The sequence below is a fragment of the Hemitrygon akajei genome, unplaced genomic scaffold, assembly GCF_048418815.1.
Source record: "Hemitrygon akajei unplaced genomic scaffold, sHemAka1.3 Scf000058, whole genome shotgun sequence".
In the NCBI taxonomy this organism is placed as follows: domain Eukaryota; kingdom Metazoa; phylum Chordata; class Chondrichthyes; order Myliobatiformes; family Dasyatidae; genus Hemitrygon; species Hemitrygon akajei.
Window position 1 is genome coordinate 3,503,662 of NW_027331944.1, and position 13,335 is coordinate 3,516,996.

Consider the following 13,335-nt stretch of genomic DNA (forward strand, 5'->3'; position numbering starts at 1 on the left):
GATGGGTTCAATGTCCATTCGGTAACTGAATGGTAGAGGAGAAGTTGCTTCTGAATCGTTGTGTGTGCACCTTACTCCGATCCTCGTGAACCAGACGGTGATGCAGCCAGTTCCAATGCTCTGCAAGGTACATCTGTAGAAATATTCGAGTGATGCTGGAAACTCCTGATGAAATATAGCCACTGTTGTGCCTTCTCTGTAGCTGCATCGATATATTGGGTCCAGGTTAGATACTCGGAGATATTGACAGCCAGGAATATAGAATTGCTCACTCTTTCCACATCAGATCCCTCTGTGAGGACTGATGTGTCGTGTTCCCTCATCTCGCCTTTTCTGAAATCCACAATTAGCTCTATTAACATAGATGTCGACATGGAAATCCAATAAGGGGTACACATCACTGAATGTAAATGAAAGCATAACCCATAAAAGTGAAGAAACTATCATAAAAGTAGAAAACGTTAACCAATGGAAGAGTCTGACTCCCCACGGAGGACATCCACACGATCTGAGCCGATTAGATGTCGACAAGGAAGCGTCGAGCCCCTGGCTCAGAGTTGGAGACCTCTTCCCAGAAACAGAAGAGATCATTGTAGCAATACAAGACAAGGTTGTTGACACATGTAGTTATCAATAATACAGAATAAACGACTAATAGGTCCAAGACGATATATGCTGAAAATTATAAGAGAAACTACAAACAATCCGACTTTACAAGATCCTGCAGCAGTTCAACTGAATCTCATTACTTGCACAAGCACAATAAAATGGCGGACAACATTCACAAAAACATTGCTTAAACTACAACTGATGAAAAACACCATAATTTACTAAACGTACAAGACTCTTCCAATTTTAGAGTTAGAGTCCTTCATATCATACTGTGTCCGATCATTATTTCAGATAGGATAATACATGATCTGCGTTCGGATGTAATTTCACAGGATAAACAAGCAAAACCAACTTTTTAAATATATATAGCCATTCGAAACACACATAACTTACAGAAATGAATTAGTAAAAAAAAATACCAGAAATATGTTGAATTAAAAGGGCAAAATGAAAGACTATGGAACACGAACAGGGTATTATTTATCCCAATCATAATATCAATAACTGGTATCATCCTAAAGGCTTTACAGAATAGTATTAATAAATTAGGCCCACACGGCGATATTTGTGTAAATCTTCGAAAACCCATAACACTGTACACCACGAGAATAGTCTGAAATCTCCTGTCAATTGAGACATGAGTGTGCTTGGCTATGCCTGTACACTTCAAGTTTTACCAGTTTAGGCTAAAATAATAATAATAATAATAATAATAATAATAATAATAATAATAATAATAATAATGACTTATTTATAAAGCACCTTTCATCCAGACGATGCCGTTCAAACCGCATCACAACGGGATAAAGTGCAAACTAGAAAATAAAAGACAAAATGTGTCAGTCCTAATATACACCTCAGACTTCTGCACACTACTGTAGTTTAAGGTGTTGAATTCTACAGTTTAGGAACATAGTCCCAAAAAAAACTCACGCTGACCTCCCAATGATCCTTTGGCCTTCTACCTTATCGTCTGCCTGCACTGCATTTTCTCGGCAACTGAAACACTGTTTCCCTGAACTATTCTGTTCCATATTTCCTTGTACAACCTCATTGCACCGATGTGCTGTAATGATCTATTTGGATCGCATGCAGAAAAGTTTTCCATTTTACAGTGGTGCATGTCACAATAATAAACCAATCTACCGATTCATTGTCAATAATACAGCGCCCCTTGGTTGCTTAAGATTGTTATAACCGGGGGTAGGGGGGTGACAGTGCAGATGAGCTGCCGCGACCTATTAAATGCTCCCAGTGGCGAGTAGCCTCTGTCCAGCTCTTGGCCTTCACGTGCGGTTAAGCCACTAATCCCGGTGGAAGCGTTTCTTCTGACAGGAGAAGGGGCAGAGGTGGGTTACTGGTGCCTTACAACCAGTCGCTTTGGGCAGATGGGGCTCATTGGCTGTGATTGGCAGCTCACCCAGGAACAAGAAAACTCTGATCTCAAAACTCCACTGCCTTGTAACTGTAACCCCTCATGGGGAAGAGTTTGGGAGTAAACCCAGTGGGAAAAGCCTGGAGCTGGAGTCCCTGAGTCAGTGTTAAATGGTGTTCAACGCAGACTGGCATCTCCTGCGACACCTCTGGTGCCAAGCTGTGTCAGTCTCTGCCGTTCCTTTGTGTACATCAGATGCATGGAGAGAGGGAGCTTGCTACATCGGCAGAAGCTTCCTCTCCATATCGGAGTGTCCCGGCTTGCAGGGGCAGGACATCCATGGTCGACTCTGACAGATGGAGGCCTCATTAGACAGAGCCCCACACCCCCACAGCAAGACTGATGAGTAGCAGTTGCCAAGACTTCACCACCCTCTCCCACAGACACGATGTACATCACTGAGACAGACGCTTGTGGCTTCTTCCATTAACACAGATTCCATCTTTCCACCAATCCTCCATCACTGCGATTGAAAACTACCCATTTTCATTCCTGTCATTCTGATGGGTTATCGATCCGCAACTTCACTCTGATTCTCCCCCAGACGCTGCCCGACTTGAGTATTTCCCGCGTATTCTGCTCCTGTTTTGATGCAAGAGCAGTGGACATCTGTGTCTCCCCAGTGTGCAGATTGGCCAAAATGCACAGTGTCCTGCTCTCCATAGTTCCACACCAGATCAACATTAACATCCTCTGTTAATGAGGCAAACAATGCTTCAAATATAGTGAAATGTTGTTGTAACGGGAGTGCAGTCAGGACTGCAATAGGATATTCAACCTATTCAACCAAAAACTTTATTGTCATTCCAACCGTACATCAGCTCTGCAGGGCAGAATGAGATCGCGTTTCTCAGGAGCAGTGTAATCATAACATAACAAACACAACACTAAATAATAAACACAACAATAAATAATAAAACACAACAGCCACATGTCGCTTTAAATCAAGTTATAAGTGTCCGGTGCAAGTTATAAGTGTCCAAAGTAGAGTCAGATAGAGCAGCTATTTAGCAGTCTGACTGCCTGTGAGAGGAAGCTGTTTAGTAGCCTTGTGGTTTTAGTTTTGATGCTCCTGTAATGTTTACCTGATGGCAGAATAACAAACCGTTCATGGAGAGGGTGTGAGGGGTTTTTAATGATGTACCGTGTCTTCTGGAGGCATCGACTCTGAAAGAGGTCTTGGACAGAAGGTAGGGAGACCCCAATAACCTTCTCTGCTCCCCTAACCACCCTCTGCAAGGCTTTTTTGTCAGCAGCACTGCAGCTGGAGTACCAGGTTGTGATGCAAAAGGTCAGCACACTCTCAACCACGCCTCTGTAGAATGTAGTTAAGATGTTAGTGGGGAGTGATGCTTGCTTAAGCTCCTCAGAAAGTGCAATGAGGGGAATGTTCACCTTCAGAAATAACTAGAACCAGAACATGAGGATTGGACATTTTCAGGGACATCCATTGCTGTCAATTCCGTGTCTGTGAACAGAATTTTACTTTCTGTCCTAATATCCATGGAAGCATTGAATTTATTCATGTAATCTCAAACACTGAATGCTGAAATACCGTTATAAAGTTCTTTGTCAGATGAGCCGTTTAATGTTTTGAATATGTTCTCTGTTCCCATGGAAGATGTTCAACAGAAACACAAGGAGACTCTGTGGGCACAAACTGAAACACTGAGAGTGAACACGATCCTGATGACGGAGAAGGTGAAGGTTTTCAAGCTGGTTGATCGATACGCTGAGCTCACGGTCATTTCTACTGTTCGAGATAGGACACTGGTGGAACATGAGCTGCTGGCAAGAGGCAGAGACCATGAGGATTATAGAGAGAAACAACTCCGCAGACAGCTGGAAAAAATCCGTACTGATCAGTTATTCCAGAGCAGCTTTTCCCGGAGTAAATCCAAATCTGGGAGTTCAGCAGCAGTGGCCGGAGTCCCGGGGATCGGGAAAACAACGATGGTACAAAAGATTGTTTATGACTGGGCCATGGGGAAAATATACCAACAATTCCAGTTTGTCTTCAGTTTCAAATTCCGAGAATTAAACTCCATTAATTGTAGAATAAACCTGAGGGAACTGATTCTGGATCAGTATCCTTACTTTGGGAATTTCCTGAGAGAAGTCTGGAAGAACGCAGAGGGATTACTGTTTATATTCGATGGTTTGGATGAATTCAAACACAAAATCGATTTTGCGGACAGTCGGAGAGATACAGAACCCAAGCACCAGTGCCCAGATCCCGAGTGGTGGTGTGAAGTGTCTGACATTGTGTACAGTTTAATCCAGGGCAAGCTGCTCCCAGGGTGTTCAGTGCTGGTGACCACCCGTCCCACTGCGTTACATTTATTGGAAAAGGCAGAGATCAGTGTCTGGGCTGAAATCCTGGGATTTGTTGATGAGGAACGGAAGGAATATTTCATCAGACATTTTGAAGATCAGACGGTGGCGGAAGCTGTTTTCAAACACGTTAAGGAGAACGAGTTCCTGTACACCATGAGCTACAACCCCTCCTACTGCTGGATCCTCGCTCTGGCACTGGGCCCCTTCTTCACACAAAGAGTCAGGGACCCACAGCGAGTTCCCAAGACCATCACCCAACTGTACTCCTACTATATTTATAACATCCTGAAAAACCACGGCCGTGAGATTGAGAACCCCCGTGATGTGTTACTCAGGGTTGGTCAGATGGCCTTCAGAGGAGTGTCCAAGAAGAAGATTCTGTTTACAGATGGAGATTTGATCAAGTACAATCTTCAGCCTTCCCAGTTCCTGTCCGGGTTCCTGATGGAGCTTTTGGAGGGAGAGGATTCTGCCCAGAGTGTGGTGTACACATTCCCGCACCTCACCATCCAAGAGTTTGTAGCTGCAGTCGCACAATTCCTGAATCCACATCCCGGGGATATCCTGAAATTCCTCACTGAAACTCACAACACGACAGATGGGCGATTTGAGGTATTTCTCCGTTTTGTTGCTGGTCTCTCCTCCCCAATAACAGCTCGGGGCCTGGTGGAGTTTCTGGGTCCATTTCCTCATGAAACAACCTGCCGGGTGATTGACTGGGTCAAGGAGGAGGTTAAACGCCAGAGTGGAAACACATGGAGTGAGGCTGGTAAAAGGAGACTCCTGAACACATTGCACTACCTGTTTGAGTCTCAGAATCGTGGACTGGCTCAGGCCACACTGGGATCTGTGGAAACACTTTCATTCAGTAGAATGACACTGACCCCGATTGACTGCGCGGTCCTGTCTCATGTCATCGGACTCGGTGATACAATAAAACACCTCGACCTGGAAGGCTGCCACATTGAGTGTGAAGGAATCCAGCGGCTGGGACCCGGGCTGCACAAGTGCCAGGATTTGAGGTAACTTGATTTAACTCTCACTCGGAACTGTGAAACTGTTCTATTGTGTCATTTCAATGTATAAGATTTGGGTTAAACTGTGATAAATCAGATTGTGAAGAATTGTGACAAATGCCCAGGGGATCGGTCAGTAATTCCCCAAGGACGGGAGGGTTCTGTGGTTCCTTGTGAAGGGATGTTGGAGACTTCATCAGATCAGTGAACAACGACCATTGGTTTAATGGTAGTAAATCACAGGAATGGCCGTGTTTCTCGCTGCCAGTGACACGTCCATTGACAATGTTCCTTCTCACTGTTACTGACACCCAGACCGACACTGACTGCAGCAGGTGGGTCAGAGATTCACACCCCCTTCCCGGTGAGGGACAAGAGACTGTCAGCAGACTGTCACAGTGAGAAGGAAAGAAATACCATTGTGAGATTGTCCTCCCCTGCCCTTGATAGTGTGTGACTTTGCTCACTACCAGATACACAGAGAGCGAGGCCGCATCTCCTCTGGGTCTCTGTTCAGACCCAACACACACGTACAAAAATTTTCTGCATCCTCTCGTCTTGCAGGATTATTGTTTACCTTTGGAATCCTCCTGTGGGACTTTTTATCCCAATTCCCCTTCGATTCTTAGGGATCTCGTCCCCATCCCCATTCCTCCTGTGGACTCTCTATTACCCTTTTCTCATCCTCCAGTGGAATGTCTTTTCCCCACCCCACTTCCTACGGGATCTTTCTTCCCCATGCCCCTTCTTCCTGTGGGATCTATCTTCCCCATTCCTCTTTCTCCTGTGGGATCTCTCTTCCCCATCCCCCTTCCTCCTGTGGGTTCTTTCTTCCCCATTCCCGTCCCTCCAGTGGTATCCCTTCCCATCCCCCTTCCTCCTGTCAGACCTCTTTTCCCCATCCCCCATCTGCCTATGGGATCTCTCTTCGCAAATCCCCTTCATCCTGTCGGATCTCTCTTCCCCATCCCCCTTCCTCCTGTGGGATCTCACTTCCACATCCGCCTTCCGCTTGTGGGATCGCACTTCCCCTTCCCTCTCCCTCCTGTTGGATATCTCCTCCCCATTCCCCTTCCTCCAGTCGGATCTCTCTACCCCATCCTCCTTCCATCTGTGGGATCTCTCTTCCCCATCCCCCTTCCATCTGTGGGATCTCTCTTCCCCATCCCCCTTCTTCCTGTGGGAATTGACCTCCCCATATTCCTTCATAGAATCGTAAAATCATAGAACACTACAGCATAGAAAACAAGCCATTCGGCCCTTCTGCTCTGTGCCAAAACTTTATTCCGCTAGTCCCATTGACCTGCACCCAGTCCATAACCCTCCAGACCTCTCCCATCCATGCATCTATCAGATTTATTCTTAAATCTTCAGAGTGTGTCCGCATTTTCCACATCAGATGGCAGCTCGATCCACACTCTCACAACTCTCTGAGTGAGGACGTTCCCCCTAAACCTTTCCCCTTTCACCTTGAAGCAAAGTCCTTTTGTAATTTATCTCTCCTAATCCGTGTGGAAAGATCCCATTCGCATCTACCCTGTCTATACCCTCGTAATTGTGTAAACTTCTATCAAATCTCCCCTCATTCTTCTGCGCTCCAAGGAATAAAGTCCTAACCTGTTCAATCTTTCCTTGTAACTCAACTCCTGAAGGGCCGGCAACATCCTCGCAGATCTTTTCTGCACACTTTCAGTCTTACTGATATCCGTCCTATAGTTCAGTGACCAGAACTGCACACAATACTCCAAATTTGCCCTCACCAATGTCTTATACAACCTCACCAAAACATTCCAACTCCTATACTCAACTTTGATTTATGAATGCCAGGATGCCAAAAGCCTTCTTTACAACCCTGTCTCCCTGTGACGCCACTTTCCGGGAATTATGTATCTGAACTCCCAGATCCCTTTTTTCCTGCGCACTCCTCAGTGCCCTACCATTTACTGTGTATGCCCTACCTTGATTTGTCCTTACAAAATGGAACAACTCACACTTGTCTGCATTAAATTCCATCTGCCATTTTCTGGCCCATGTTGCCAGTTGGTCCAGATCCCTCTGCAAGCTTTGAAAGCCCTCCTCACTGTCCACAACGCCTTCAATCGTAGTGTCATCAGCAAACTTGCTGATCCAATTTATCACACTATCACCTAGATCATTGATATAGACAACAAACAACAATGGTCCCAACACAGATCCCTGAGACACACCACTAGTCACAGGCCTCCAGTCTGAGAAGCAATGATCCACTACCACTCTCTGTCTTCTCACACACAGCCAATTTCGAATCCAATCTACAACCTCTCCATGGATACCTACTGTCTGAACCTTCTGAACTAACCTCCCATGTGGGACCTTGTCAAAAGCCTTACTAAAGTTCATGTAGACAACATCCACAGCCTTTCCTTCATGTGCATTCTTGCTAACCTCCTCGAAAAACTCTACAGGATTCATTAAACACGATCGGCCATGAACAAAGCCATGCTGACTATCTTTAATCAGCCCTTGGTTGTCCAAATCCTTGTATATCCGGTCTCTCAGAACACCTTCCAATAATTTACCTAATACCGATGTCAGGCTCACTGGCCTGTAATTACCTGGTGTACTTTTGGAGCCTTTTTCAAACAACGGAACAACATGAGCTTCCCTCCAATCCTCTGGCAGCGCAATTGTGGCGAAATACATTTTAAATATTTCTGCCAGGGCCCCTGCAATTTCTACACTAGTCTCTCTCAAGGTCCAAGAAAATATCATCTCAGGCCTGGGGGATTTTATTACCTTTATTTGCTGTAAGGCAGTAAGCACCTCCTCCTCTTTAATCTCTATATGTTCCATAAAATATAGAATAGTACAGCACATTACAGGCCCTTCGGCCCACAATGTTGTGCCGACCCTCAAACCCTGCCTGCCATATAACCCCCCACCTTAAATTCCTCCATATGCCTGTCTAGTAGTCTCTTAAACTTCACTAGTGTATCTGCCTCCAGCACTGACACAGGCAGTGCATTCCACGCACCAACCACTCTCTGAGTGAAAAACCTTCCACTAATATCCCCCTTGAACTTCCCCCCCTTACCTTAAAGCCATGTCCTCTTGTAATGAGCAGTGGTGCCCTGGGAAAGAGGCGCTGGCTGTCCACTCTGTCAATTCCTCTTAATATCTTGTACACCTCTGTCATGTCTCCTCTCATCCTCCTTCTTTCCAAAGAGTAAAGCCCCAGCTCCCTTCATCTCTGATCATAATGCATACTCTCTAAACCAGGCAGCATCCTGGTAAATCTCCTCTGTACCCTTTCCAATGCTTCCACATCCTTCCGAAAGTGAGGTGACCAGAACTGGACGCAGTACTCCAAGTGTGGCCTAACTGGAGTTTTATAGAGCTGCTTCATTACATCGCGTCTCTTAAACTCTATCCCTTGACTTTTGAAAGCTAACACCCCATAATCTTTCTTAACTACCCTATCTACCTGTGAGGCAACTTTCAGGGATCTGTGGACATGTATCCCCTGATCCCTCTGCTCCTCCACAGTACCAACTAAATTGCCATTTATTTTGTTATCTGCCTTGGAGTTTGTCCTTCCGAAGTGTACCACCTCACACTTCTCTGGGTTGAACTCCATCTGCCACTTCTCAGCCCACTTCTGCATCCAATCAATGTCTCTCTGCAATCTTCGACAATCTTCTACACTGTCTACAACACCACCAACCTTTGTGTCATCTGCAAACTTGCCAACCCACCCTTCTACCCCCACATCCATGTCGTTAATAAAAATCACAAAAAGAAGAGGTCCCAGAACAGATCCTTGCGGGCGGGACACCACTAGTCACAACCCTCCAATCCGAATGTACTCCCTCCAGCATGACTATCTGCCTTCTGCGGGCAAGCCAATTCTGAATCCACCTGGCCAAACTTCCCTGGATCCTATGCCTTCTGACTTTCTGAATAAGCCTACCGTGTGGAACCTTGTCAAATGCCTTACTAAAATCCTTGTAGATCACATCCACTACCCTCATCTATATGCCTGGTCACCTCCTCAATGAACTCTATCAGGCTTGTTAGGCACGATCTGCCCTTCACAAAGCCATGCTGACTGTCCCTGATCAGACCATGATTCTCTAAATGCCCATAGATCCTATCTCTAAGAATCTTTTCCAACAGCTTTCCCACCACAGATGTAAGGCTCACTGATCTATAATTACCTGGACTATCCCTACTACCTTTTTTGAACAAGGGGACAGCATTTGCCTCCCTCCAATCCTCCCGTACCATTCCCGTGGACAACGAGAACATAAAGATCCTAGCCAGAGGTTCAGCAATCTCTTCCCTTGCCTCGTGGAGCAGCCTGGGGATTATTCCGGCAGGCCCCGGGGACTTATCCGTCCTAATGTATTTTATCAACTCCAACACCTCCTCTCCCTTAATATCAAAATGCTCCGGAACATCAACTTCACTCATATTGTCCTCACCGTCATCAAGTTCCCTCTCATTGGTGAATACCGAAGAGAAGTATTCATTGAGGACCTCGCTCACTTCCATAGCCTCCAGGCACATCTTCCCACTTTTATCTCTAATCGGTCCCACCATCATTCCTGTCATCCTATTGTTCCTCACATAATTGAAGAATGCCTTGGGGTTTTCCTTTACCCTACTCGCCAAGGCCTTCTCATGCCCCCTTCTTGCTCTTCTCAGCCCCTTCTTAAGCTCCTTTCTTGCTACCCTATATTCATCAATAGACCCATCTGATCCTTGCTTCCTAAACCTCGTGTACGCTGCCTTCTTCCACCTGACTAGATTTTCCACTTCACTTGTTACCCATGGTTCCTTCACCGTACCATTCTTTATCTTCCTCAGCGGGACAAATTAATCCCTAACATCCTACAAAAGATCCTTAAACATCGACCACATGTCCATAGTACATTTACCTGCAAAAACATCATCCAAATTCTCACCGGCAAGTTCTAGTCTTATAGTCTCATAATTTGCCCTTCCCCAATTAAAAGTTTTCCTGTCCTCTCTGATTCTATCCTTTTCCATGATAATGCTAAAGGCCAGGAAGCGGTGATCACTGTCCCCCAGATGCTCACCCACTGATAGATCTGTGACCTGACCCGGTTCGTTACCTAATACTAGATCTTGTATGGCATTCCCCTCGTCGGCCTGTCAACATACGGTGACAGGAATCCATCCTGGACACACTTAACAAACTCTGCCCCGTCTAAAACATTGGAACTAATCAAGTGCCAATCAATATTAGGGAAGTTAAAGTCACCCATGATAACAACCCTGTTATTTTTGCACCTTTCTAAAATCTGCCTCCCAATCTACTCCTCGGTATCTCTGCTGCTACCAGGAGGCCTATAGAATACCCCCAGCAGAGTAACTGCTCCCTTCCTGTTCCTGACTTCCACCCACAATGACTCAAAAGAGGATCCTGCTACATTACCCACCCTTTCTGCAGCTGTAATGATATCCCTGACCAGTAATGCCACCCGTCCTCCCCTTTTCCCCCCTCTCTATCCCTTTGAAAGCACTGAAATCCAGGAATATTGAGAATCCATTCCTGCCCTGGTGCCAGCCAAGTCTCCGTAATGGCCACTACATCATAATTCCATGTATGTATCCAAGCTCTCAGTTCATCACCTTTGTTCCTGATGCTTCTTGCATTGAAGTACACGCACTTTAGCCCTTCTACCTTACTGCCTTTATACCCTTTATTCTGCTGCTCTTTCCACAAAGCCTCTCTATGTTAGATCTGGCTTTACTCCATGCACTTCTTTCACTGCTCTATCGCTCTGGGTCCCATCCCCCTTGCAAATTAGTTTAAACCCTCCCGAACCATGCTAGCAAACCTACCTGCAAGGATATTGCTCCCCCTTGAGTTCAGGTGCAACCCTTCCAATCTGTACAGGTCCCACCTTCCGCAGAAGAGATCCCAATGGTCCAAAAATCTAAAACCCTGCCCCCTGCAGCAACTCCTCAGCCACGCATTCAACTGCCATCTCCTCCAATTCCTACCATCACTATCACGTAGCACTGGCAGCAATCCTCAGAACACCACCCTTGAGGTCCTGTTCTTCAGCCTTCTGCCTAGTTCCTGAAACTCACACTTCAGGACCTCATCCCTCTTCCTGCCTATGTCGTTGGTACCAATATGTATCACGACTTCTGGTTGCTTTCCCTCTCGTACCAGAATGTCATAAACCCGGTCAGACACATCCCGGATCCTGGCACCCGGGAGGCAACAAACCATGCGGGTTTCCTTCTCACGTCCACAAAATCTCCTGTCTGCTCCCCTGACTATAGAGTCTCCAATGACGACAGCTCTCCTCCTCTCCGTCCCACCCTTCTGCATCACAGGGTCAGACTCAGTGACAGAGGCCCTGCCACCGTGGCTCACACCTGGTCGGTCGTCCTCACCAACAGCATCCAGGACGGTAAACTTATTATTCAGGGGAATGGCTACAGGGGTGCTCTGCTCTACCTGTCTACTCTCCTTCGCTTTCCCCTCGGACTGTCACCCAACGACCTGCTTCCGGTAGCCTAGGTGTGACTACCTCCCTGTAGCTCTCATCTATGTCTGTCTCATTCTCCCTTATGAGTCGAAGGTCATCCAGCTGCTGCTCCAGATTCCTCACTCGGTCTTCCAGATCGCCCAGCCGCAAGCACTTCTGGCAGATGTGACTCTGCGGGAGAGGGGAGTTCCCCCAAGACTGCCACATCTCACAGGAGAGGCACATCACCGTCTCAGGAGGCATTGTAAAGACCTGTCAAAGCCTCAAATCTCCACTCACTCACTGGCCGCTTTCCACAGGCCGCTCAGCTTGAGCTACCCCTCTATTTATTTGTTTGAGCTTTTAGATAGATAGATAGATAGATAGATAGATAGATAGATAGATAGATAGATAGATAGATACTTTATTCATCCCCATGGGGAAATTCAACTTTTTTTTTCCAATGTCCCATACACTTGTTGTAGCAAAACTAATTACATACAATACTTAACTCAGTAAAAAATATGATATGCATCTAAATCACTATCTCAAAAAGCATTAATAATAGCTTTTAAAAAAAGTTCTTAAGTCCTGGCGGTTGAATTGTAAAGCCTAATGGCATTGGGGAGTATTGACCTCTTCATCCTGTCTGAGGAGCATTGCATCGATAGTAACCTGTCGCTGAAACTGCTTCTCTGTCTCTGGATGGTGCCATGTAGAGGATGTTCAGGGTTTTCCATAATTGACCGCAGCCTACTCAGCGCCCTTCGCTCAGCTACCGATGTTAAACTCTCCAGTACTTTGCCCACGACAGAGCCCGCCTTCCTTACCAGCTTATTAAGACGTGAGGCGTCCCTCTTCTTAATGCTTCCTCCCCAACACACCACCACAAAGAAGAGGGCGCTCTCCACAACTGACCTATAGAACATCTTCAGCATCTCACTACAGACATTGAATGACGCCAACCTTCTAAGGAAGTACAGTCGACTCTGTGCCTTCCTGCACAGGGCATCTGTGTTGGCAGTCCAGTCTAGCTTCTCGTCTAACTGTACTCCCAGATACTGTAGGTCTTAACCTGCTCCACACATTCTCCATTAATGATCACTGGCTCCATATGAGGCCTAGATCTCCTAAAGTCCACCACCATCTCCTTGGTCTTGGTGATATTGAGACGCAGGTAGTTTGAGTTGCACCATATCACAAAGTCCTGTATCAGATTCCTATACTCCTCCTCCTGTCCATTCCTGACACACCCCACTATGGCCGTGTCATCAGCGAACTTCTGCACATGGCAGGACTCCGAGTTATATTGGAAGTCTGATGTGTACAGGGTGAACAGGACCGGAGAGAGTACGGTTCCCTGCGGCGCTCCTGTGCTGCTGACCACCGTGTCAGACCTACAGTCTCCCAACCGCACATACTGAGGTCTATCTGTCAAGTAGTCCAC

General features: G+C 46.3%; 2 protein-coding genes across 2 annotated transcripts in view; both read left to right on the forward strand.

The window, feature by feature from the left end:
- Window positions 1-13,335, forward strand: part of LOC140721618 (NACHT, LRR and PYD domains-containing protein 3-like) — a 56,819-nt gene that overhangs the window by 36,792 nt on the left and 6,692 nt on the right. Inside the window, exon 9 of the mRNA XM_073036430.1 lies at window positions 3,669-5,406. Within this exon, the coding sequence (XP_072892531.1) occupies window positions 3,669-5,406 (1,738 nt within the window). The remainder of the gene's footprint in view (window positions 1-3,668; window positions 5,407-13,335) is intronic.
- The window catches only part of LOC140721622 (NACHT, LRR and PYD domains-containing protein 3-like), a 1,017,925-nt gene that overhangs the window by 35,785 nt on the left and 968,805 nt on the right, over window positions 1-13,335 (forward strand). The window lies entirely within an intron of this gene.